Source organism: Lissotriton helveticus, chromosome 1_1 (assembly GCF_964261635.1).
Source record: "Lissotriton helveticus chromosome 1_1, aLisHel1.1, whole genome shotgun sequence".
In the NCBI taxonomy this organism is placed as follows: domain Eukaryota; kingdom Metazoa; phylum Chordata; class Amphibia; order Caudata; family Salamandridae; genus Lissotriton; species Lissotriton helveticus.
Genome location: NC_136057.1, coordinates 1,185,304,499 through 1,185,329,600, shown reverse-complemented (window position 1 = coordinate 1,185,329,600; position 25,102 = coordinate 1,185,304,499). Strand labels below are relative to the sequence as shown.

Below are 25,102 nucleotides of genomic sequence, written 5' to 3'. Positions count from 1 at the left end.
CGACATGGTCCAGCCGGCACACCTTCACCAAGCATTACTGTTTGGATGCCATCAATGAAGCGGATACCGCTGTGGGACAGGCAGTGTTTCGCCATCTTTTTCATTAAGGTGAGCCTCTGTTCCCTCCTCCTTGCTTTATTTTGCTGTGATTGCTATAATGTTTTACATGACTGTATTATTATTATTACTGTCTTGCTTGCCATATGTGCTTAGCAATCTCAGCTCTCGGAGGTTACTGCTTTCTATTCTATTCAAGCATGTGAATCTATGAAAGACACCCCTAATACTGGAGAAGAACAATTGTTACTTACCTGTAAACAGGTGGTTCTCCAGTATTGGTGTCTTTCATAGATTCACATGCGACCCACCCTCCTCCCCTCAGAGGCTCTCTTCTCCTCATGCACTCTTGGTCACTTTGGTGCTACGAAAATCTGAGGGCTTGAGCTTCTGAGGAGAAGGTTCTAGAGGGTGCTAGCGCCTGATTGGCTGTAATTTGGACTAACATAATGACACTAATGTGTTACAGATAGTTTTTTCTCTTTACCATGCATTCCTATGTAGGAATCGTTTTAGAGGTTTTCAGTGGTATTTCCTCTCCTTTGTTATGTATTTTATTTGTCATATATATATATCTTTAACATTATTGCTATTTTATTTACCGTGGGACTCCCACTTCGACGACGGGGAATATTCAAGCATGTGAATCTATGAAAGACACCAATACTGGAGAACCACCTGTTTACAGGTAAGTAACAATTGTTCTTCCACTCTATGCCACCTCACTCTACTCTGAAACAGTCTACTCTTTGCCAATGCACTCTACGCCACTGCACTCTACGCGCCACTCCACTCTACGCACCACTCCACTCTATGCCACTGCACTCTACGTCACTGCACTCTACGCTGCACTCTACTCTACAACACTCTACTCTGTAACACTACAACCTCCGCCACTGAACATCGTGCCACTCTACTCTGCACTGCTGCACTTTATGCCACAGCACTCTGCAGCACTGCACTCTACACCACACCACAGCACTATATGCCACTGCACTCTATGCCAGTCTACACCACTCTACATTACTGCACTCTACTCCACTATATTCTAGACTACTGCCCTCTATGCCACTCTACTCTGCACCACTGCACTCTACCCTACTCCACTACACTCTACTATGCACCATTCTAATCTATGCCACTGCATACGACGACTCTGAATAGTATGCAGTTGAATTCTATGTCGCTGCACTCTATGCCGCTATACCATGCAACACTCTAAACCAATGCACTAGACACCAGCCTACTGTACTCTACGCCACTCCACTGTTACCCTTTATGCCATTGCACTGTACTCTATGCCACTCTACCCATTGCCACTCAACACTACTGCACTCTACGTGCCTGCATTCTACTCTACACCACACCACTCTACGCCACTCTACACCACTGCACTCTGTGACACTCTGCTCTGCAACACTGCACTCTACACAGCAACACTCTAATCTACACCATTGCATTCTACAATGCTTAATTGTACACCGCTGAATTCAATGCCACTGCACTCTACTCCACTTTACTCTGCAACACTCTACACCAATGTACTCTACACTAGTCCACTCTACTCCACTGTATGCCGTGCTATGTGGCTCCACTCTATGCCACTCCAATACACAACAATGTATGCCACCCCACTCTGACACTCTACTCCACTCTTTGCCATCCCACTCTACGGCACAACACACCACTTCCTCTACTTCACAAGCTTTTAACCAGGCTAACCATGATTTTAACCGTGCCAAACAGCCCCCACGCTGGTGTACAACATAGCTAGAACACATTGGCAAAGCCAGTAGCTCTTGCATAGTCGAGACCTATTGGCAAAGGTCGTAGGTCCACTTATTTATTGTGAAAAGCATTTAATAATGTCAATAGGCATAGAGTGGATTGTTATTACACTGGCTATAGATAGGTGTTTTGTTACATGGAACCTCATGGATTTCTGTAATTGGCAAGGGTTTTGGTGTTGGTTAGCCCGTCTCAAACTCCCATGGTGGTCAGAGATATGCACTGTGATAATCATTTTTAGGTGCTCCTAAGATGGTTTTTAAAATGTTTTTCCAACTGTAATTTTGTGTATGTTTGTTATTTTATGACTGTGCCTGAAGGCTGAGTTTGGAAGAACGTTTGCTCAAATGCTCCCTACTGCATGCATGAGTTGTTTATATTACCAAGCCAGTGATAAGGGCTTCAGGCCTAATTAGTTTATTCGGCAAAATTATGTAAATGACAGATTTGATCTCTGTATTATGAAATGTTATGACAAAGGCAGTAGTTCTCAGTTATGTATTGTGCAAAGCATTTGTTAAAGCTGATAGGCCTTTGTTTTTGCATTGTGTTAATGAATGTAGGGAGGTGTTCTGTTACTCGGAATCTCACAAACTGCTGTGCTACGCAAGGGATTTGTTATTGGTTACTCCCCTGACAAAACATGGGGCTGCATGCTTTTCCCCTTTTACCCGAGAAAGTATGTTATATTGTTTATTATGCCTGATAGTTGCTTTGTGGGAAATCTTATGCTCAATAAAGTAGGCCTGAATTAGTTATGGTGACAATGATAAAGGTTGTGGGCTCCATTGGTTCCTTGAAAAAGGTATGTGAAATGTCATAGATCTGATTTTTCATTACAAAAAGATAGGACAAAATCAGCAGGCCTGGCTTATTTATTGTTACAAGAATCTGTTAAAGCCAATGGGCCTTTAAGGGTGGATTGCTAATATACTGTATACCGAGAAATGTAATCAGTTACTTGAAATCTCAGAGATTACCTTGGTAGGCAGGGGGCTTGGTATTGGTTATCAATTTTGACTTGAAGATTTGAACGGTGATAATCCTTGCTGTACTTTCAGAGGAGCTGCTGACTGTTTTAATTGTCTGCCAGGTTCTTGTAATAAAAATATCTTTAAAAAATATACATATCTGTACTTTCGCACATGTATGGTGAGGCTTTGGATCATCCCTCTTCTGCCATTGGTCCCTTTGCAGCATACAGCATGAGTCAGCAGGTCAGCCCACTTAAGCCTTTAACTCCACAGTGATGGCATTTTGCCTGATCACATTTTCACATCATCCTAAAAGTGAGTGCACTTCATTGTCATTGCTGGTGGGCTAATTCTTACGTTTTTGATGTTATCCTTTTATAAGTCCCCTTTATTTTCTATCCCTCACCTGTACCTTATTTGTTTTTATTCTTTTAAGCGTCCCGCAGCTCCCCAGACAGGTAATAGGGTAACTCTACAGCCACTCATTTCATCTGCAGTGCACTGCATCTTGAGTGGCCACTGTTTCTAAACCGCATGGTTATCATGAAATATTGTTTCATTGTATTACCACTGCAAGATGGCCTCTAGGTTGGTTCTCATGAAGCATTACAACAATGATACACTAACTGCAATACCATTCCAAGAGGGCCACTGAATGTGATGCTTACTGAGCCACCATCTTGGAATGCAGAATGAATCATTGTTATAACACTCCAAGATAGCAAACACGTTACTTCTAAACATGGCACCCATGTTCAAACTTTAAAACAACCACACACTATCTCCAATATCATTGCAAACATGAAGATCACATTGTGCTTAACCATGCAGGTAGGACCAAAGTGGCCAAACAAGGTATTGAAAGTTCAGTACTAAGGGAGATCGTAATGATGGACACATTGACAAAAGTACCTCTATGCTTCTGTGGCATAATACATCCTTCATGAGTAATTAATTCATCAGTAATTTAGAGAACTGATGAATGAAGCTTCAATCATGAAGTTTACAGAGGCTACTTTGAAGGCTGGCTCAAAAATACCTGCAGTTTACCTTCACCACCTGCAGCATGGCTTGCTGTAGATGAAACTTACATATACTCATGGCCAGACTGGGTTGGGCAGGTTGTATTGTACTTCCGGTTATTGAGTGAGCCTATAGAGCAGTGACACCGCCTTGATGGTGCAATCACTACTACTCATAGAAAGGGGAGGGGCTTGAATCTCAGCTTACATGTACTGGAGACTCACCACAACTCCCACTACAGCATGGAGAGCTCGTTCAAAACCTCCAACAGGCCGTTTAGAGTGACAAAATCCTGCTGTGTTGTGTAGTGATTTAAAATTGCTCCGTTTCTTCCTGTGCTGGATCCACGTTTTACGTTGAGTCACACCTCTCACATACTTGTTTTCAAGGGTGCCGTTGCCGTAACCTCAGACGATGTTACTGGACTCTTTTTCATTTGTTGTGAGCCGACATGTTGATTGAGTCTGGTGTAAATTGTGAATGCACAATGATGTGTTAGTGTGTAAGAAAGTTGTGTTTCATCGAAACACAACCTGTTGCACTTGAACTGTGTGACACCAACATAAGATTACATTTAAATGTGATGCGTCTTCTGAACCGTTTTCACACTTACAGAGATTGGGTGTGTTCACTTTTAACCACCTTTAGTGCCTACAGTGGTCTCTTACGCCGGAGATTTGGTTGCACACAAGTGGGGATTCTATTGTACTATTTTTTCACTACGAAAGTGCAAGCAGTGCATTTTAATCTGTCTGGTAGCCTCCTAGATGGAGAGAACTATTAAATACCTGAATGTCTTTGTGTACATCCATAAACCTGAAGCAAAAATGTAGCGCCATAAAGTTTGTACCTTGTACGACCCTATGGGTCAGGGTCTATAGACCAGCTCTCTGTGATAGTTACAAGACACCTGCAGAGCAAAACTCCTATGTGTATAACTAAATATAGTCATGTGCCATTGTCAGATCAGAGACATGAACGTAATGCCCTCTGGTGCAGGGTATGCCACTATAATGGTATGCTCTCGTTTTTAATAATAATTATTTGATACACTTCCTGTTCGTCAGTTGGTAAGATAGCTCAGTGGATTAACACGCTGACTGCAAAGATCTGTGAGCTCACGGGCAGGTCACCGATATGAATCCTTCTGGGCTGTCTCTGCATTTTGTCTCACTGCTAAGTTTGTTAAGGTGTGGATTTGAGACAGTCACAGCAGCTTTATTTTACAGCGTTAAGAATAACCAAACGGCAGGATCAAGCGCTGCACAAGATGACAAATACAGCCATATTAACTCATTAAAACACAAACCTTCATGACATTTCACCTTAGAGGCATTTATGAGTTAAGGTCCGAGGCTTAAAGCATTAACAGTGAACCAAGCTGCACACAATGAAAACAAGCATTTGCAATACGGACATCGGGAGGAGGGCGAGAACTGGATGTCAACACATGACGGCAACAGAAAAGACGGGAGGGAAAGCGAAACCCAGAGCAGCACTTACTGTGATGGCCTGAGCCGCTCCCAAAGCAGGTCGGTCTCCTCCATCACGGGGCTCGGCAGCAGGGCGCGTTGGGATGGTTCACATCGACCCGAGGCTGGGGGTCCCTTGCCTGGCGATGGACCAAGTGAGGAGGCGAGGAGCGCATGCTGCGTCTCAGCGGCGCTGTAGAGGAAGGCACAGGAGCAGGCTGTGCTGAGGAGGCAGCTGGCACGCTGATGGCTGGCACAGGTGACATGCCTTAACAGCAGAGAGGCGAGCCTCGCTCACGAAAGTGAAAGCGTTAGGTAGCGTGCAAAAGTGCTGAGATCGCCAGAGAAGAGAAGGAAAGCTGCGGGTGCACCTCGGCTGTCTGAAAGAGACGCCGTGAGCGTGCACATGGGCTGTCCGGGCGCCATGTGCATACGCAGTGCACGTCCTGTCCTGCCACTTCAGCTGATGTATTTCAAGCGTGTGCATCTATCCTGTCCCGCATCGCAACGCAAGTCGGCGACAACAGATCTCGCTAGCGAGCAGCTTTGCCGCGTCGCTAGGCGAGACCTAAAAAATACACATGCCACCTGGCTCTCTGCATGTTGGAGCTTTCCAGGAATGAAATTATTTGAGGATGAAAACGAAAAAGCCCTTTCAGTATTCTCGCTGCCATTAACTTGCAAGTTATGGCAGCCTAGTTGTTTTCTCAAACAGTACTGTAAATTCCGTTGCTCTTTTACAACTGGTGACATTTAGTGCAGCAGGCAAACTTATGCATGGCCGATGTTTATCTGTTAAAAATGTTGATATTCGTGGATGGTCGAGGTTAAAACAGGCGTAAAAGTTTTCTTAAGGTGGAATCTAGACTCTTAAGTGCACATAAAGGTAAATTAGTTCATCACAACGTGTACTCCATAACTGAAGAGTTCAGTTCCCTCTGAAGCGAAACTATACAAGTCACCCCGACTTATGCTCCCAGACAATAACAACTTCAAGCAAGTCACCTCTCAGATTTAAGAGCACAGACTTGTGCCTGCATCCCGTGATCTCATGGAACTAGTATGGGAGATTGTATTAGTTCATGGCAATATGATTGCAGCAATCCTCTCTCCTTACTGGTGGCATCTCTGGTGTCTAGTATTGTCTGCTCTGCGATGTCTTCAGGATCCTTTGGTAGGAAAGAACTAACATATTCTACCATTAACAAGGATGAGTTCAATGGAACCCAGTATTGTGTTTTATTTTTTAGGGACTTACAAGTGAGCTGTTTGTTTGCCACACTTAGCCCCTACCCGTTTCCACCCCTAAAGGGATAGACGACTCGGAATAACCTCATGAATGTAGCACATCCTGCATAATATGTGGGAGATGGAGTGTAGAGGTAAGGTCCTGGGGTTTAGCATCAACGCTGATTAATGAAGGGTAAGGCCCGTGTCTTGTGACGTACCAAGGAATCAAAGCACTAAGAACTGAATGACTGTCCATGTTTGGTTCTCCTCTGGGAGAGATGGCCTCTTGATTGCTCCATACAAAATACCGAATTACATTCCTGGAGGGTAATACATCTTTTGTCCAGTGCGGCCTAATTAAAGAAACTCATGATTTAAAACCCATTAACACTATTGTGGGTTAAGAGTTGGGGCAGAGCTCTAGCACCCGCCTGATCGGAGTGCACTCTTTTATGGGGTAGAATAGCGAGTGTAACTTGATTAGAGTGACTGTTCACAGTTCTGTTGTAATTCACTGGCAGAAACAGACTGTGGGTATAGCTTGTTGGATATTAGAGGTTTTTCGGATCTAAGAGGGGGCCTCCTGAAAAACGTGAAGTCGCGATATGGCTCCTGATGAGCCCCAATAAGGGCTGGCTCGTGTGTCGGTGACTGTCAGGTTGGATAAACCAGTGGTGGATGGCCAGGTACTGCCAGTGGGCAGCAGATGGGATACCATAGTGATGCTGTAGTTGAGGAAAATCCAATGGCCCTGTTTGATTGAAAAAGTCACCTATTCGCTTGCAGCTGGCCTACTGCCATTCTATGTAGCTGGATTCCTGACATGCTGGTCGAAATTCCGGATTGCCAATGAATGGCGTTTGAGGAGATATGCAAGTGGATAATCATTTCGGTATCTGCACCCTGTCTCAGGTCCCCATAGTCACTCTAAGAACTGGTGAAATGTAAACCCTGGGTGATCTGTGATGTTTGGGCAACCAGGGTACCTTCCAAACATGGACGCCTGCAACTGCTTGATCGCTGAAACACCAATGCTTCTCAAAGCTGGGTCTGGTCCATTCCACTATGTATCGAAGCTGAGCAGCCTGGTAATAATGTGTTAGATGTGGAATCACCAAACCACCTTCCGCTGGGGATAGATAGGCCTGCTTTTTGGCTATAAGTGCTTTCTTGCCTGGCCAGATGAAGTATTTTATATGGTGTTGTAGTTTGTTCAGGGCGTGTGGAGGGAGCTGCAGAGCAACGTCTGCATAACATATAAGATCTTAGGCGTCAGGGTCATCTTAACAGCTGATAGACGGCCAAACCACAACAGCGCATAGCCCCTCTAGGTCTGCATTTCAAAATGCGCTTTAGACAGAAGGATGCCATAACTGTTCTCTTTAATTTGAGTTGGCGTAGAATAAATGTGAAGGCTGAGGTATGTTACCCCATGTTTAGCCCAAGCGAAGGGGAAGAGGCGCTTGTGGATTGGCTGGTCGGCCTTTGGGACCGTTAAATTGAGAATCTGCGATTTCTGAAAATTTACTTTGAATCCAGAGGCTTTTCCAAAGGCTTCTAGTTTGTCCATTATAAGGGGGGCAAGGATATGGAAGTGTCAAGGCTATCATGATGTTGTCAGCATAGAGAGCCAGTTTATGATTCCTCCCTCACATGGTGATACCGGTTATGTGGGGTTGCTACAGATACATTCTGCTAGAGGCTCCATATACAGGGCAAAAAGTAACAGTGACACGGCCAACCTTGCTGGGTGCCTCAGTGATGTCAAAGGCGGAAGAAGTCAAACCATTTGCTCGAACTGCTGCCCAGGCCCTGTGTAGCTACATCCAACACAGTGTCCAAACTGGTCACCGAGGCCCTCCTTCTGAAGTACTGTGGGGGCGGGGGGCACAGGGGCTGCTGCCTCAAGATGCAAAATTCTTAGGGATTGCAACACTTTTAAAAGAAAACAATTGTAGTTCTAATTTCTTTTCTTTTAAAATGTTGCCTCAGGAATCTGCTACTAAACTCTACCTCGCTTGAGCCCTACCTCAGTATTGTTACCAGGCCATTCCATAGGTTTTTATTGATTAAGTTCAGATTTAATTTGATTCATTTTTACCTGGGCAGTTATCAGTCATGGGTCAAACCAGAAATAGCTTTACCTTGTAATAATTTTTCAACCCAAGATACCATGCATTTTGTTATGTTTTGTAGTTTGTTCTCAGAGATACGGAAAAAGTATTTGTTGCCAATCTTAAGGGAGGCAGGCTTCATTCAAGTGAGACCTGCACTACTCTACCTCCAGTCACTGAGCAACACTGGTATTATATTTTGCATGGCAAATTATCTAGTGGCGGCGTCTAAAATTAGATCACGTAACGCACCCTGAGTGGATTATAAGAAGTCCTTTTATTAATTGTAGACCTCTTGCAGCTTAACTTTTGACCCAATGTATTGATTATTACCCAATGTACGGATTATAAACGCAAGTTTTAATAAATTTTTAAATGTATATAAATGTTTTATATCTTTTATGATTTTTAATGAAATCGAATAAAGTATTTTGACTGACTGGCCTCAGGAAGTGCTAACGGTCCACAGGTGAGGTGGCGCGATATGCCTTGCCACGGGAGCTAGCAACACGCGCTACGCCGTTGGGGCTAGTGTACTTGGTCAAATGCCTTCTCAGCATTTACTGATGGTAGAAGTGCAGGGGCCCTGGAGCATTGGGTTTTGTCCATAAGGTGAAACAAGCATTTGGTGTTCGTTGCAATTACATTAAACCCCGCTTGATCTGGGTCTTCAAGACCTTGCATATATGGTGCCAATCTGTTCGCCAATATGGTGGTTAAAGTCTTGGCGCTGACATTTAATAGAGAAACTGGCCGGTATCATGAGCAATGTACAGGGTCTTTGCATGGTTTAGTCAGTACCGTTATGGTAGCTAAATTCATGGTATCGGTTAAAGAGCCCATAGTACTGAATGAGTTGTATAATCGAGTGAGAATGGGAGCAGGGGAAGTAGCAAACAGCTTATAAATGTCAGAATTATAAACGTCTTGCCCCAGTGTTTTGCCTGATTGCAAATGAGAAATTGCTGCCAATACCTCATCCTGTTTAATTTCCTGATCTAGTTGAGAAGCGTCATGTTGGGATAAATGCTCCCTAGTGGCTTGCGTTAAATTTAAGGCAGCATCCTCTTCTGCCAAGTCGTCGACGGAATAAAGAATGGCATAAAAATGTTCAGGGGACTGTGTAATTTGCTTGTCTTGAAGTAAGCGTTCGTCCTGTGGCCCCTCAACTTTGGTTACCTGCTGCCTAACTGACTGGGCCCCTAGGCCGTGTGCCAAGATGAGGCAGCTTTATTACCTCCTAAAAAAGTACTTCTGTTTAGTGTGTAGGTGGGCGTAATCTGCCCAGTCTAAAGCTGTAAACTGTTTGCGGGCAACTGTGAGATGGTGCATATTCTATGTGACCTTGATTGTTTATGTGCCTCTCCCAATTCTTTCACCTGCCCCTCTAGAGAAGTTCTCGTTTCTCTTCTGTCCTAATTTAGGTGGACTGCCAACGCAATTAATCAGTCGCGTAGCACTGCCTTTAATATATCCCAGAGGAGTGCAACAGGAGTGTTCGGATTATCATTAGTGTCTAGGAAATCGTGAATTATTCCATTTATCTCTGTAATGTGGGCCTCAGATGTTAGGAGTTTATGATTGAGATGCCAAGTATGATGTTTTGGAGTGGAAGTTGGCTTCCTGAAGATGATAGTAAGTGAGGCATGATCAAAGAGAGCAATTGTACTGATATCGACTGCAGTGGTGGATGCCAAAAGGTATGGGGTTGTGAAGAAGAGGTCAATCCTGGCAAACGTCTGATGTGCGGCTGAAAAGAAAATGTAGGCCCTATCTCATGGATTATGTTTGCTCCAGGCGTCTGCAAGCCCATGTTTAGCCAGTTGGTCTAGGCCCTGGGGAGAAAATGTGCCTGTATGTCCCATTCGTTGAATGGACCGGTCTACATTAGCGTTAAGAGTTAAATTGAAATCCCCCCCAATGAGGACATCAGTATCCGCAGTAGTCATCACCTCACCCAGTGCATCAAGAATAGTCATTAAGGGGCATATAAGGTGGAAAATGTGAATGTGTATGTTTGCATGGTAATGCGGAGGGCTAGAAATCGACCAGGTACTTCGGCTTACATTTGAACAACTCTGCCGGGGAAGTGGGAGGCCAAGAGAATTGCCACCCACCCTTTTCTCTGTGCATGAAGAGAAATAATGGCAGTCAAACCATCTGGATCACAAACGTAACTAATCTGTTTTAAGAAGGTGTGACTCTTGGAGCAGACAGATCTCACACCTGAATTCCCTCAAAATAGAAAGGAGCACCAAGCGTTTTGCCTGTGCATTTAGACCTCGAAAATTGTTGCTAATAATTTGAATCTTCAAACATTTATAAATAGGTGCAGCCAAGGGGCCCAGGCACGGCAAAGTCATCGTTAATCTAAGTTGCAGTCCGTTTAGGGTTAATGTATGAAGGCTGTATCCCGTAGTTACCCTGAGATAGAAAGGGAGAGTAGGAATAGTAATAGTAAAAGTGTAAGAAATAGTAATAAACAACAAGAAAAATGCGGGTTCACTCAGAGATCGCAACCAACAATTCAACTGGCGTCCATGTCACAGCAGGGACGGTCTTATATCAAACTCCGCAGAAGGGATCCCGGCCACCAGCACAAAATAGATCAGCTTGCTGGAGCTGGATCCCGGGCAATCCGCAAACTAATACAGGAAAGCTTTCAATCTTATTAATGCAGTAATGGGGGAAGGGGTACATGGTTGCTGTGGCGTGGGGTGACAATAAGTAAGCTTCCATGTCAGATGCGTTTTCCTGTTGTTTGAGTTGACAGATAAGGCACACTCTCTCCTGACGACTTTTAACCTCTGAAGGCTTGGTCGATTTATTTTGATCTTCATTCGTTGGAGGGTCTTGAGTTTGTTAAAGTGTTTGAGGGACCTTGCCGGTGGAGCGAGATGGCTCAGTCTCTTGTAGTTTATTCATGTTCAGTTGGGCTTTAGCTTCTTCTAAGGTGAATACACTCTATGCATCTCATTGTTCCACACAAAGTGGATTCCCTTCCCCTGCAGGAACTCTGTGATAGGCCTCAGTAAACCACACCGTTGTAGGGTAGTAGGTAAAAGGTCCTGAAACCTTTCCTCTACTCTTGTTGCCCTCAAAGCCAATGACATTTTGATCTCGTACAGCAGACATGATAGTCTCTTTTTGTTTGTAATAATGCAGACATGTTAATATATCCTGGAGCATACCAGGAAATGTATCCGGACGACCTGCTCTGTGTGTTCTATCCAGTACAGTATCTTGCTGGTCTAGGTCTGGTGCGACGTGATGAAAGAGCCTGCGCACATAGTCTTCCTGCTGCAGCCTGGAGTGGAACCCCTTTATTTGGTATATTTGCCTTCCAGAACATGTTTTAAAGGTCTTCCACTTGGTATTGTAGCTCCTCTTTCTGGTCCCGCAGTTTCAGCCGTTCATGCCAATGTGCTCCAGCGCCTCTCTATGCGAGTCATTCGTTTTTTCCACGCCATCAAGTCTTTTGCCCAACTCACTCCCTTCTCTAGTGAGATCCTTGATGTGCGCTGTCATGACCCGCTCGAGGGTCACAATATCTGCCCGGAGGAGGCCAAAGAGAGTCTTCAAAATGCACGGATGATTGGTTCATCTCTGCCCACTGCCCCTGAGCTAGTGTCGTCTTCCTCATGTGATGTTATGGGGATGCCATCTCTGGTTGGATCTGACTTTTTGCTCGCCGGTTTGGTAAAGAGGTCCTTAATAGAGCCATCTTCCTTGAGATTTTCTTGGGATTCCATGGTGTCACTGATACGGAGAGGGCATGAGTTCAATGCTGTAGTAAATGGGTGGTCCTGCCCGGCAGGTGCATGAAACAACCACTTTACAATAAATAGTGATGAAACCGGGTCCATTCCAATCGGAAATTGTTCCAGATGACACACCCATGGCAACCAGTGCCTGGGACTCAGTTGTCCAAACAGCTGCGTGGGAGAAGGGCCCGCCCCACCGATCTTCCTAGTCAGGCGACCAGCCAAGGGGGCACGCACACAGCCCCATTTGGACCCAACAGTACTGCACAGTCTCCAGCACTTGAGCACGCCATGCGAGGGATGCCTTTTGTGCCTTCCTCAGAAATACTCCAGTCTGAGAGGGTTGCTCTATGTTTGTGTGCAGTAGGGGTGGTGAAAATAATCACTTGAGGTGGGGCCCTCCACAAAATAGCACAGTGCGGAGGAAGGGGCGGATGCCAGTGGGACCCCAGCTCACCTTTGGGTTTTGGTGCCTGGTCCCACACCATGGGGCACCACTGATTGGGCAGGCGTGCTGCTTCAGAGATAAAAGGTAGCCTGGGCTGTTGCAATCCTCCCACCAGTAGTCTGTGCATGGAACCTGCTCAGTGTTGATGACTGGCCTGCACTGGCCTCTTCACCTTTTCCAGGGATCAAATCTCCAGCAAGGATCGGGCCCGTACCACTCCATGTGCCCAGCATGTCCCTCAGGCCCCTCAACGGCATCTTCCCCGATCAAGCGCCCCGCTCACCTCCTCGTCAGTTGGCAGTGAGTGTCAGTCTAGGTCACACCCCGGTATCCACACCTGCGATGACCAGGGTCAGTTGGGGAGAGCCACTGCTGATATAGGAGTGTCCGACGCGACACCCGGCAGCAGAAATCTGGTCCGCATGCAGCCACCATGTCTAGTGTAGGCGGGCTGGGTCGCAATGTGACAAAGCTCTGAACTTAGTACGCAGGCTGCCGTGATCAGATATGATACCCCTTGCGGTCCCGTTGGTCTCCTGAAACTGTGGGAGGGCTTTTCAGCATGCAGGATATTCAGCTTTCGCACAGAATCGCGGGGCAGGCGATGGCCCTCCGCAATTCTATTACTGCTTAGGTGCCATCTTGGACACGCCCTCCATGCTAAACATTTAGAATGAAGCTTAACGAGTAAGGGGTCTACTCAGTGCATCTTGAATGAGTTTTGACAGATAATTGGGAGCTCTTATCTAATTTTCCATGTGAGTTGGTTTCCGGAGTGAGAGTAGGGGAGTCATTCATGAGGCACTGGTGACAAAAAGCCTTGGTGTAGTGTTTGCGTGCTAGAAGTTTACCCAGGGCCTTGGTGGTCCATACTGAGTCCAGAGGAAAGTCTGGTTGGTCCACGGTAAGCCAGAAGAGTTACCCGGCTCTCCAAGTTTGGCTGGTACCCCATAGACCACTTTGGCCCTATACTCAACCAACTCAAGTGCACTGGGGAATTGGCCCCAAGAACAGCCCCCTGGGGCATAACGGGAGCCATTGTCAACTGTTGTCTAACCCAGGAAATGTACTGTTGAAGCACATTTGTGTCACCGGAGAGCGCTGGTCTACTCCCTGTGGATGCAGAATGTGAGCAAATATATCGGCAATAGGAAGGGTTGGGAATACTTTTTTTTTAAACCAAGAGGGATTAGTTGTCCAATCCGCTAAAAGATACTGCCATGACAAACAGTGATTATATCTTGCTGAAATCTATCTTCGTGCTGCATAAAAATTTCAAAGAGTAGTCTAGCAGCGTAAAGACAGAACTAAACGATAAGGAATCAGAATTGGAAGGGGAGTCTATCAGGGTCTTAGCAGCGGAGAAGAAAGTGGAGATGAACGAGAAAAAGATGCAAATTATTGAAGTGCGGATGCAAAAAATGGAGGTCAGTGTAAGAGAATCTAAGTCATTTCAATCAGGTGTGGTGGAGGTCCTTGCCCACCTCAGAGGAAAAGTAAGGACATTAGACAATTTGAGAAGGGGCTCCATTGTTCAGGTTCCTCAAGTACCTGCAGAGGAGGACACTGAGTCTCTTGTCAGTTGAATAAAAAAAAGAGTCTTGACTGAGCTGCTGGAAGAAACATTTCAATATACTGTGTTGAAAGCGTTTCTGCTCTCAAAGTTCGAGTCAGTCCATCATGAACTCCGGACCTGAGGTAATGGTGATGGTTAAAGCAGCAGATTTGCAAAATGAAACCTGACAGCAGTGATGTGAGAGAAAGTTGCGCAATGGGGAGAGTCGAGGAAGGCACTCACTGTGACTGAGGGTTGAAGACCAAGGAAAGAGACTTCTCTTTTCCTAGGGTGACTCAGCAAAAGCACTTCTATATAAGCTGAGCTCTGCACACAGTTGACTGACCCTTGATAAAGACCTGCCAACTCACACTGAGTCAGTGTGGTACACGATTTCCGCTCCCTTCACACGGTCACCCGGCGTGGAGCTGAAATCACACAATGGTAGGGAAGCTGGAAACCACTGCACAAAGTGACTTTCTAGCTTGTCTTTATTTATTTTATTTTATTTATTTATTTACTTTATTTATAAAGCGCACTATCACCTAGCAGGCATCCTGGGGCTAGCAAACTCAGAGCACACTAAAGAAGTGTGCACGAAACAGACAGTAGCTAAATCTTGGGAAACAACCAGGTTTTTAGTCTCCTTCTAAAAGGAAAGAGGTCACTGACTCGTATAAGCTCCAGTGGGAGTTTGCTCCATAGTTTGGCTGCTGCCGCACCAAAGGATCTACCACCCGACGTAACTTTCCAGAACCTTGGTATCTTAACCAGTCTCGCAGATGAAGACCGGAGACTTGTCGAAGGAACATACCACTCAAACCTTCTCTGCATAGAGACATGCTCCAGCCCATGCAGGGCTCTAAATACTAAACAGAGGAACTTAAACTGAACTCTCTGTCTCAACAGGAGCCAGTGCAGCTCTGCCAAGGCCAGTGAGGAAGAGGACCTTCTGGGCCACCCCAGGGCTAGCTTGGCTGCCATTGACTGAATCCTCTGCAATCTATCCAGAAGAAATTTCGGGGATTTAAGCAGAAGGGCATTACAATAATCTAGTCTGCTAAGAATGGTGCTACGTGCTACTAACTCACGCGCCTGAGGGGGCAGCATAGAAAAGATTTTCCGCAGTGATCTAATACTGGCAAAGCCGCAGGCCACCGTTTTCGTAACCTGAGCCTCCATAGTGAGTTAATTGTCAAACATAACACCCAGGTTACGGACCGTTTGAACTGGCTGAACAAAGGTCGAGGAGTCCGTGGGCCAAAAATTACTGGGCAGCACCGAAGAAACCCTATCCGCTGAGCAGTAGAGCACCTCGGTCTTACCCGCATTAAATTGCAGCGAGTTTTCCTTTAACCAATGCGCTGTGTCACACAGGCAGCTATGAAACACCTCCAATGAAGTCGACTGATCTCCCTCAAGGGAGAGAATAAGCTACGAGTCATCAGTATAATTGACGATATTAATATTATGTTCTTTGATGACCGCAATCAGGGGCTTCATATAAATGTTGAATAAGATAGGGCTGATTGCCGAGCCCTGTGGCACGCCATGCGAGATATTGGTGAAGGCAGATTGATATGGGGAGAGGGATACTGCTTGCTGTTTATCCAGTAGAAAGGACTGGAACCACCTCAAAGCACAACCTGTCACCCCCACCTCACTCAGACTTCTCAGCAAGATCCCATGGTTAACTGTATCGAAGGCGGCAGACCGGTCAAGCAGACTAAGCACAGCTGCCTGACCCCTGTCTGCCCATATCCGAAGCTCGTCCATAACGGTCACCAAGGCCCTCTCGGTACCATGGGCCGGCCGAAAACCAAACTGAACCTCCTCCAGTAAATTATGTTGTTCCAGATGCTTAGAAAGAGTGCTGCTGACCACTCGTTTCACAATTTTGGCCGGAAAAGGCAACTGAGAAATGGGCCTATAGTTCTTAGGGCACTCAGGGTCGAGAGAGAGCTTCTTTAGCAGAGGTGTCACCAATGCTTGATTCCATTGAGACGGAACCACTCCGTTGGATAGAGACTGATTACAAACCAGCCGGAGTGTAGGAAACAGCTCTGCCTCAAAACTCTTTCCAGATTTTATGTGGCACAGGATCAAGAGGAGAGCCAGAAGGGATACCATGTGCTATCCTACTAAGGTCCTCCACTGGCAGAGGCTTTGGAAGCTGCAAGCAGTTTATGTCCATTATGGGGTGTGAAAACACCCCAGGACATTGGTGACAGTCTCAGTGTCCCTTTGGTTTTTTTTGGGCTGGGGTGGGCAGATTGGAAGGATTGGTGGAGTGGCCCTATGCCTCTTAGGTAACTCTTGGCACGGGCCCAGCCTCCTCATCAAACTGTAAAATGTATTTATAAGTTGGCATGTATGTTGATGATATGGTGGAGATGGCTGTGGACTGGTGGTCCAGGGAATGGGGGAATTGAATTATTTTTTGAGGAGGAAGCCGGGGTGGGGTGTGAAGGAGGGGGGAGACTGTCTTATGACTGTTTCTCTTTTGTTACTCTGCTTTCCCTCTTCTATCGCTCTCCCTGAGATTATTTTGATTATATCCATCCTGTGAATGTCTATTCAGAGGGTTGAAGTTCTATTTTGAGTGTCTGTTTACCCCAGCTAAATTTGCTTTCTCTAGTTTCGCTTTTATAAACGCTGAAGCATGCTTATAGCATATACATGGCGGGTTTGCCGACTCTCAGATACATAAAACTTAAACCATACAACAAAATCTTGAGCAATTCTATCTGAACAGTATGATCTTGAAAACAATGGTTTCGAGGAAGGTCAACAGCCTCGGCCAAAGCTGTGCAAAAATGAGTTGCAAACTGCTAATTCCGAGACGCACAAAAAAGCATAGATACTGTTCACTGGGAGCATGGGTCATCGGTCATAAGGAAGGAAAAGGTGTGCGGAATAGTTTTATTTACAGTGTGCCTTTGCAAGGACTGCATCTCCAATAATTTACAGGTCTTAGTGAGGGAATTTCTTTTGGCTAGGTAAATAAAATTGATGACCAAGTTAAAACGTGTATTCGATGACACTGTATGAACACTGTGGGAATGCATGTTGTGAGTTGAGAAAAAATGTTCCACTAAAAGGGGAGGAAGGGAAATGAAAGTGTAGTTGAATGTAAGGTTATTATTTGAACTATGCAGAGCCTCCACACCTCTCATCAGCTAAAATGAGTGAGTCATGATTTCTCACTCATGCATCTCCCCCATCACACATCCACTCAGCATCTTTTCGTGTCTTGATGCCAGGGTACCTGCGCTCTCATGCACATTTCTTTGGGCCCTCCTTGCATGTTGGCACAACCAGAATCACATACAAGCTTGCTACATTCAACAATAAAGTAAAGAAATCACTGAGTCACTTGGACTGGGTTACTTCCCTTAAAAGAACAATAGTCAGCCCAGCCCCATACCTGATATTAAAACAGATGGGTAGTTCAGTCAGTCCTTGCAATGTTCCCAATCCATGTCACTGATTACCTCTATGACCATTAGTCATTCCTCCTTTCTAGTGGATGTTTCTACATAATTTCTTTCGGTGTGTAAACTCAGGCAGATGTCGAAAATACGGAGGTAAAGTCCAAAATGTCCTCTGCCTGATTACTGATGCACTTTCATGCCTTAAATCTTGGCATGTATTTCTTGGTCATTAAAAAAACAAATAAAAAGTCTTTATTAAAAAGAAATCTGCTGAATGTTTGCTAAACCTCCGAATTCTGCGGACAACTAATAAATATGCATAAAATGAAGAAATCTGTTTTCATCAGAAAAAATACGCACCGTACATTTGGACTGATCCTATTTCTTCCTGTTGTGTGCCTGTCTCCACTAATGAGAAAGTAAAAGTTAAACTTGTGCTTAACTAATAACCATTGTGCAAATGGTGCAGGATGATGCACCATCAGCCCTGGGCCTACACTCAGTGGGTGGTGAAAACAATAGGGAGCTCAATATTCAGGAATAATGATGACTGGTATCTGCCTGGCCTCTACAGACCTCTGCTTCGCAGTAGTGACATGTGCATCCAGGTCGGGAGTCATCAATTCCTGCCTTGAGCAGTATAGGGGATTGGGGCAATCATGCGGGTTGCTTCATTTGGGCCCAGCACTCAGATGGCTGGCAATCCTCTAAAGAGGCGTGATTTTGCCCAATTAACGTACACAGTGTCCAGGAAGGTGGGGTCTGCATATAAAAATAATTGAGAAGTTGCACTGTAATTCGAATTTAGATTTTCGTGGCATCTTTCATAGATCCTAAAACCATTACTCAACCACGTGCACCACTTTTCCACATTGTCAATGTAATATGACCAGGTTTCATGTTCCACAGTCTTAGGGGCATGTATGACCATATCTTGTTTTAAGCTTTACACTCGGTGCAATGCACTACTCACTACTGTTTTTTCAGAGCGAACAACAGTGCTGGAAACAGTAGTTCATGTTGGAGGAAGAGCTGAACAATCAGAACTGGCACAAAAAGATCCCTCTAAGCCTGACCATTTTGACCAACCTCTGGTGTCATTTCCCCCTATGTTTTCGGATTGCTATCCAGAACATGCTTATTTCATATTGAGGATGGCAGCTTCCGGTTATTTCACTTTCCGAGTGTCTTGTTATATTTCTATGTAGTATTGCAGTACGAATTCTTGTTTTCCATACACAGTCTACACATAATAAGTGACAAAGGTTTCTACCTGGATCTATGGCGTCCAGTCCATTGTTGCTCAGGTTCAATATCTTCAAGCTGTGAAACTCTTCAAACTCTTTCGACTGTAGCTGTTTGATTACGTTGTTAGAGAGATCCAGTTTCACAATATCTGGCGGGATGTCCTCGGGAACTCTTTGTAACTCTGGGATTAATTAACAGCATGTTGTTAAAAATATGAGAACGTGATGAATGTGTAAGCGTGTAGCACACAATAAATCACCATACTATGAGCTGTAAAGGTTCTGTCTGGTGTATGCTGCAATATAGAAGAACATCTCACATGTTGACAATGAGCTCTGGAAGGGGGGCCACGCAGTACCCCTCCCCTTTAAACTATATTTGCGCCATGGGGTTGGGTTCCCCCACAGCCACGATAGGCTTGGGGAGCGGGGCCATGCGGCCCTCTCCCCTTTAAAAAAAAAAGAAAAGAACAAAAAAAAGACAGAGGTGGATGGGGTCACCAGGGCTAGGCCCTATGGCCAGTCCTTCACCGTGCATGACTCAAGGCCATGTGCAACAGAAGGTCCTACGCAGTGTGGGGTTCGTTGCCTTAGGGGGGATGGTCACAGGGCCTTGTGGCCGTGCACAGCTCAGGGTTCCCTGCAGCCAACCCAGTGACACGCTTGGCCAAAAGCTGTTCACAGCAGGGGGGGTGGATTTACGTATGGAAATTAAATATTATTTTATGTTAAAAGAACCCTTGAAATTTACTGAAAAAAACTAAGATTAAAGTAACGTTATAGTTGGGTGAAATGTTAAGTAATAACATAACGTCTTAAACTAAAAAAAAAACCTGAAATTCGCCTTGAGAACTGAGGAATGTATTTGTGTCTGTAGATAACAATTGGCGGATGAGTGGATAGACATACTGACACTTTAAACTGAGCAACAGGATATTGCTATACGGTAATAGATCACCAAAATTGTTAGTAGATGGGGAAGGAGCTGACACCTTTCTGTGATATGCAGAGTAAAGATGCACAACTGTTGACACTGAGACACATCATCGGTACATGAGGGCGATGAGATTTGTTTGTCAAGAGATTGTGCATAGCAATGGCTGGGCATTACCTTTTTATTTACATGTTCTGTTTCTGTTAATCAGTTCTACAATTGCTAAGTAGTATCTGACGAATATTCGTGTAGTGGCTAGCGTGATAATTATTGCCCTTAGTTTGGAATTCTACATATCATTGTTAAATATGAGGCTGCCACCTAAAAAAGTATTTCATTTGATTTGTTTTCTAAAAGTCTATAGATAAGATAAACAAAGCAAGACATGTGTACCTGTATAATCAATCAAAAATTTAATAAAAAGATATATTTAAAAAAAAGATCAATGGACTCCAAGGTTGAGGTACCATCGGGGTTTTCTGTCAATCAAAGGCATCCCTCACTGTGATTGACAGCATTCTGCTCTTGCACAATGTGCACTTACACACAAAAATACTCCTTTTGTACGTTTTACAAAAAACGTTCACAAACATTGGTAAAGCCAAAATTGGCAGCAAACGCTAGACCTATCCGCTTTGTAAATACTTGTTTAAAAACATGAGTCTGGCAACGAAACTAAAGCTGTCTCTAAGCTAGACCTAAAAACCCAGGCCTCTTTTTGATGACATGGATTTTCAAGAAATATACTCTGCATTGTTCCTTTTCTTCAAAATCACTTTTTTCGGTTGCCACCGAAAGACTCTTTCACACTATCAGAGCGTACTATACATTTTTTTTTCAATTCTTAACACCTCGAAGAACTGACCGGAAAGCAAATGGGAGGGGCAGGATTCCTGGCCTAATATTGAGAATGTTGTAATCTCATCTAGCCCCTCCCACCCAACCAAGGGAAATCGACACAACATAGATTTAAGCACTGGGGAATGGAGACCACTGCGCAAAAATTCCTCTATGAAGAAATCATTTTTTTCCAGTGGAAATAGCCTTTTCTCTACGTCCCCAACAAATATGGTGGTGATCCCTTCGTCTTCCTCCCTCTTTATAATGGAAGTCACTTCAGTTCTTGGTGTTAGTAAATTTTCAAAACTTTTCAGTGCTGGAATAGGTTTGTATTGGGGTATGTGAATGCCAGCAAACATACATTTGTGGGTGTTCAAAAACCACACTCTATAATGTCCTCTACCCACCCCTTGTGGGGGATTTACTATTGCAGATTACTCTACACTTGAGGTGGAGAAATCTGCTGTACCAAATCTTTTTGTGAACATCTTGCAAGCGTAACTGGAGTTATTTTCTGTGGTAAATGTAGGTTCAAGGACAAAAATAGCTTTGTGAATTGGGCCACCCAAGGTTAGTTGCTTTCAGTACTACCCATTCTGTCATCAAGTGAAGTGTTTGAAGAATACATTGACATTTCGCTTTCTACAAACTAATTCTACTGATAGTGGGGAATGGCACACTCTCTATTTCTGTGTTTATGATCGGATTTATTTTGAGATAATAGCATAAATCGCAGAAAGTGTCAGCAGGAGAACTTGTGGGAGATCAGGGTAGAACCTGGCAGTCAGGGCTGAGTTGAAGCAGTACAGGTGTAGGTGGGTTCAGGCAGGCAATGGCCCGCGCTCATGCCTAGAGCCCTTGTAGCGGTTTTACACGGTGCCTATATGCATCTGGTGAAACAATGTCCTGTGTATCCAGGCCTGGAATCCCTGTGCTCAGAGATATCGGGCTACTTGTAATGACCTGAAGAGGTATCCCATCCTCGTCGCCAGTGTAAAAAAGAAGAAAATTCTCCAGATGAGGTAATGCTGTAACAACTTCTTTATTAGCCATCCACTCTCCGAACTGAGCAGAGGACCGCCAACATTCTAAGTTGAACTCCCAAGATAGAGTCCACTGATTAACAAAGGGAAGGGGGTAGTGGGAGTATACCATTTACGGAAATGAGATCACAACAGTATCCTGAGGCGTTATCATAATCAGGGCCTTCGTATCTATTATATCTGTTTTCTTTAAGGACATTGATCCAAAGCCAAAATCAGCATCCTTACTCACACCAAGGAAAAACAGTAATGAATCCTGACTTGTCAGAATCAGCGTGACCTTTGTGATTGCACAGACTATGCATGCACCGTAGCACTTCCTTAGTTCAGACTTTAAGAGGTATATTCCAGTAGATGTATCACTTTTAGTGCCATCACCTGAAGGAAGTTATCCAGCACCAGGAATTGTACATGTTCTGTTTAACTTGTGGATCCACTTCTAAGTAATGTTGGTCATGTGTTTTTAGGGAGATAGTGTGTTATACACATACCTTAGTAGATGTGGCCATGAGAAAATATTACCCTTGTTTCTTTTGGCCAGGAACTGTTCTGGGAGTTCTCAAGCTACAAATATAGTTGGGTGTGTTTCTGTACTAACATTTAGCTACCACAGCTTTAGACTTCCTGAGTCTCTTGTCACTTTGTTGTTGCCAGGGTTGAAATAAAAGATCAATTTAGGCAATAATCAGTTTTTCGACAACCTTATTGTACACAATCAACAATGTTTTTCAATGAAGGTGCAAAAAACGATTTTGTGAGGGTGTTGGTGTAAGAGGTGTTTTTCTTTGGATGTTTTTATATGACCACATACCCTCTTTACTCTCTCCTACCCCTCCTGCACACCCCTTCCCTTATTCCTTTCCCACTTGAATTGCTTATCAATGCGCCATTCCCTTGACTTCCCACTTTTTGAAATACATTTCCATGTTTTGCAATCAAATCCTAAAGTCAGAGCTTCATTGATTCTTTTTGTTTGTTTCACTTTTGCATTGTATTGTAGCATTTGCATAGCACTATTCCACATCTAATAAAGCTTCAAAGTGCATTCTTGGTGGTTGACTAAGAAGCTACTCAGTTTGTTGTGCAGATTGGTGGAGTGTGTGTTTCATGGCATGGTCTATGTGGGAGATAAGTTGATATCTTGCCTGAGGATCCAAAGTGTGATCCAAACATCTCATGGTGAACTTGTCATTGGGCTTAGCATGGTGTGATGCACGAAGATGAGCTGCATTTGCATATACTTACTGAACTTTCTTTACCATGACATTCATTGTTTATTATTTTAACTTTGTGGGGCACTCCCGAGCAATTGTGCTTGGTGAGTAGGTGTGGGTTTGTAGTCTAGTTTTCGGTTTAGGAATGAAATTAAAACACACCTTTCTTATATGGGTCTAAGGGATTCTCCCACGAGTGGACATTTTACTTTCCAGGGAAATTAAGACACCATTTGTATGTTGTTTGTGGATATATGAGTTTCAGCCAGGTACGGCGATTCCTACGCAAAAACAAGAGACTCTATTTTGTGGTTAGAGCAGAGGTGCCAAGGAAAATGAAGTGATCCCATTTGTATAAAGGGTCCCTAGGATCACCCTGCAGCAGAGTTGTAGCTGCCCTAAGAACTTGGGTTTCTGTATGTCCATCCAGGAGCAGAAGATACTGTGTCATAAGGAAACACATAAGACCTCCATCATAAATGGGTCTAGGCGGACTGGCAGATGATATGTACTAGGAACATAAATAGGCAATGTTAATAAATAGTTCTAACTTCTACCAATAGTGAACAAGTGCACGCATAACTTGGCATCCTCTTGGGCTGCATACATAGGCCAGAATTCCAAGCGCTGCACAAACAGCAGTTTGCACAAAGGTCACAAACCTGAGCTTCATGGAAGTCTGAAAAAGGGTGACAAAAACGATGGTGGAACAGGTATTGACAGCATTGTAAATTTTAAAGGTGCTAATGGCCTACAGGGAATGTGGCTAGACTTTGAAACAGCAGATAATGCCTTCAAGCTATCCCTGAAAACCGCGAGGAAGGATTTTGTGTGGGCAGTGCTTAATTTGAGCCAGTTATTGAAGGTGGAGCCCTCTGACAATCATTTTTGGGGCACTTATTTTTACTCAATCTGCTTGTATCCAGAGCAACAGAGACTAAATTCACAAAAAGCTGAAAATACGAGCAAGCCAAAGAAAGAAAAAACAGTGACAAAGTGAGAAAGCACGGATAAAAAGAATCTTTAAAAGGGAGATAAATTGCCAAACGCTGTTTGGTGGTGGATGACAGAGGCATGAGGTGTCACAAATCTACGGTATTGGTATTCCCTACCCTGACATTCAGTAGCACCAGCCAGGAGATTCTGAGCACTTACTGTTTTACAAATTACGCATTGAGTGTCTGGTGGCTTAGTGTTGGTGGTACTGGCATCAGCAAAGCAATGGACAAATTATTTTGAGGGTTATACCAAATAAAACAGTCCAATTCTTCTGGCACCTGAAGTTACGATGCTTTGAACAGAAAGAGGGTACTGCTGGATGTGAAAAAGGAAGTGAACGCGCGCACAGACGCGTGCACACACACACAGACACATGCGCGCATACACAGACACACACTCACACACACACACACATGCACACAGACACACGAGCACACACACGCGCACACACTGGGCTCTTTCCGCTGCTACAGGCTCTGCCGCATCACCTGGCACAAGCTGCTCTTCCTGGAAAGTAAAGGTACAGCCTACCACGCTGGTTGTTACGTCAGCCCGCTTGCGCGCGCACCCAGCATTCTTATTCGCCAGGGGGACCGTCATTCAGAAAGGTGACGATTCGCTGCTAGGTTCCCGCACTGATCTCTTCCAGCGCCGCTTCCTTGTTTTTTACAGCGGCCGTTTGTGTCAGCCCGCTCGAACCTGTCGTGTTGCTTCTGAGGCGGGCGGCACAAAGAGAGAGGACACCAGGAAAGGTCAGTTGTATTCTTTATTGTCGTTGTGGCACAGCGCAGCGCAGCACGTCCGTCCTCGTCCTCTGACCCCAGTCGACTGTCCACTTCCTGCCCTACCGGATGTCGTGTCCAGTGACCTGGTCACTGCCCTGTGACCCACAGGGTCCTAGTGCCCTACGTCAGTGGTCACCACATCTCCCCCTTTGTCACAAACAAACTTCTTTGTCACATGCAC

General features: G+C 44.6%; 2 protein-coding genes across 2 annotated transcripts in view; one reads left to right on the top strand and one right to left on the bottom strand.

The window, feature by feature from the left end:
• FBXL13 (F-box and leucine rich repeat protein 13) overlaps positions 1–25,102 on the top strand; it is a 1,354,404-nt gene that overhangs the window by 399,463 nt on the left and 929,839 nt on the right. The gene's annotated exons all lie outside the window — the stretch shown is intronic.
• Positions 1–25,102, bottom strand: part of LRRC17 (leucine rich repeat containing 17) — a 250,265-nt gene that overhangs the window by 12,977 nt on the left and 212,186 nt on the right. Inside the window, exon 3 of the mRNA XM_078679379.1 lies at positions 19,133–19,288. Within this exon, the coding sequence (XP_078535505.1) occupies positions 19,133–19,288 (156 nt within the window). The remainder of the gene's footprint in view (positions 1–19,132; positions 19,289–25,102) is intronic.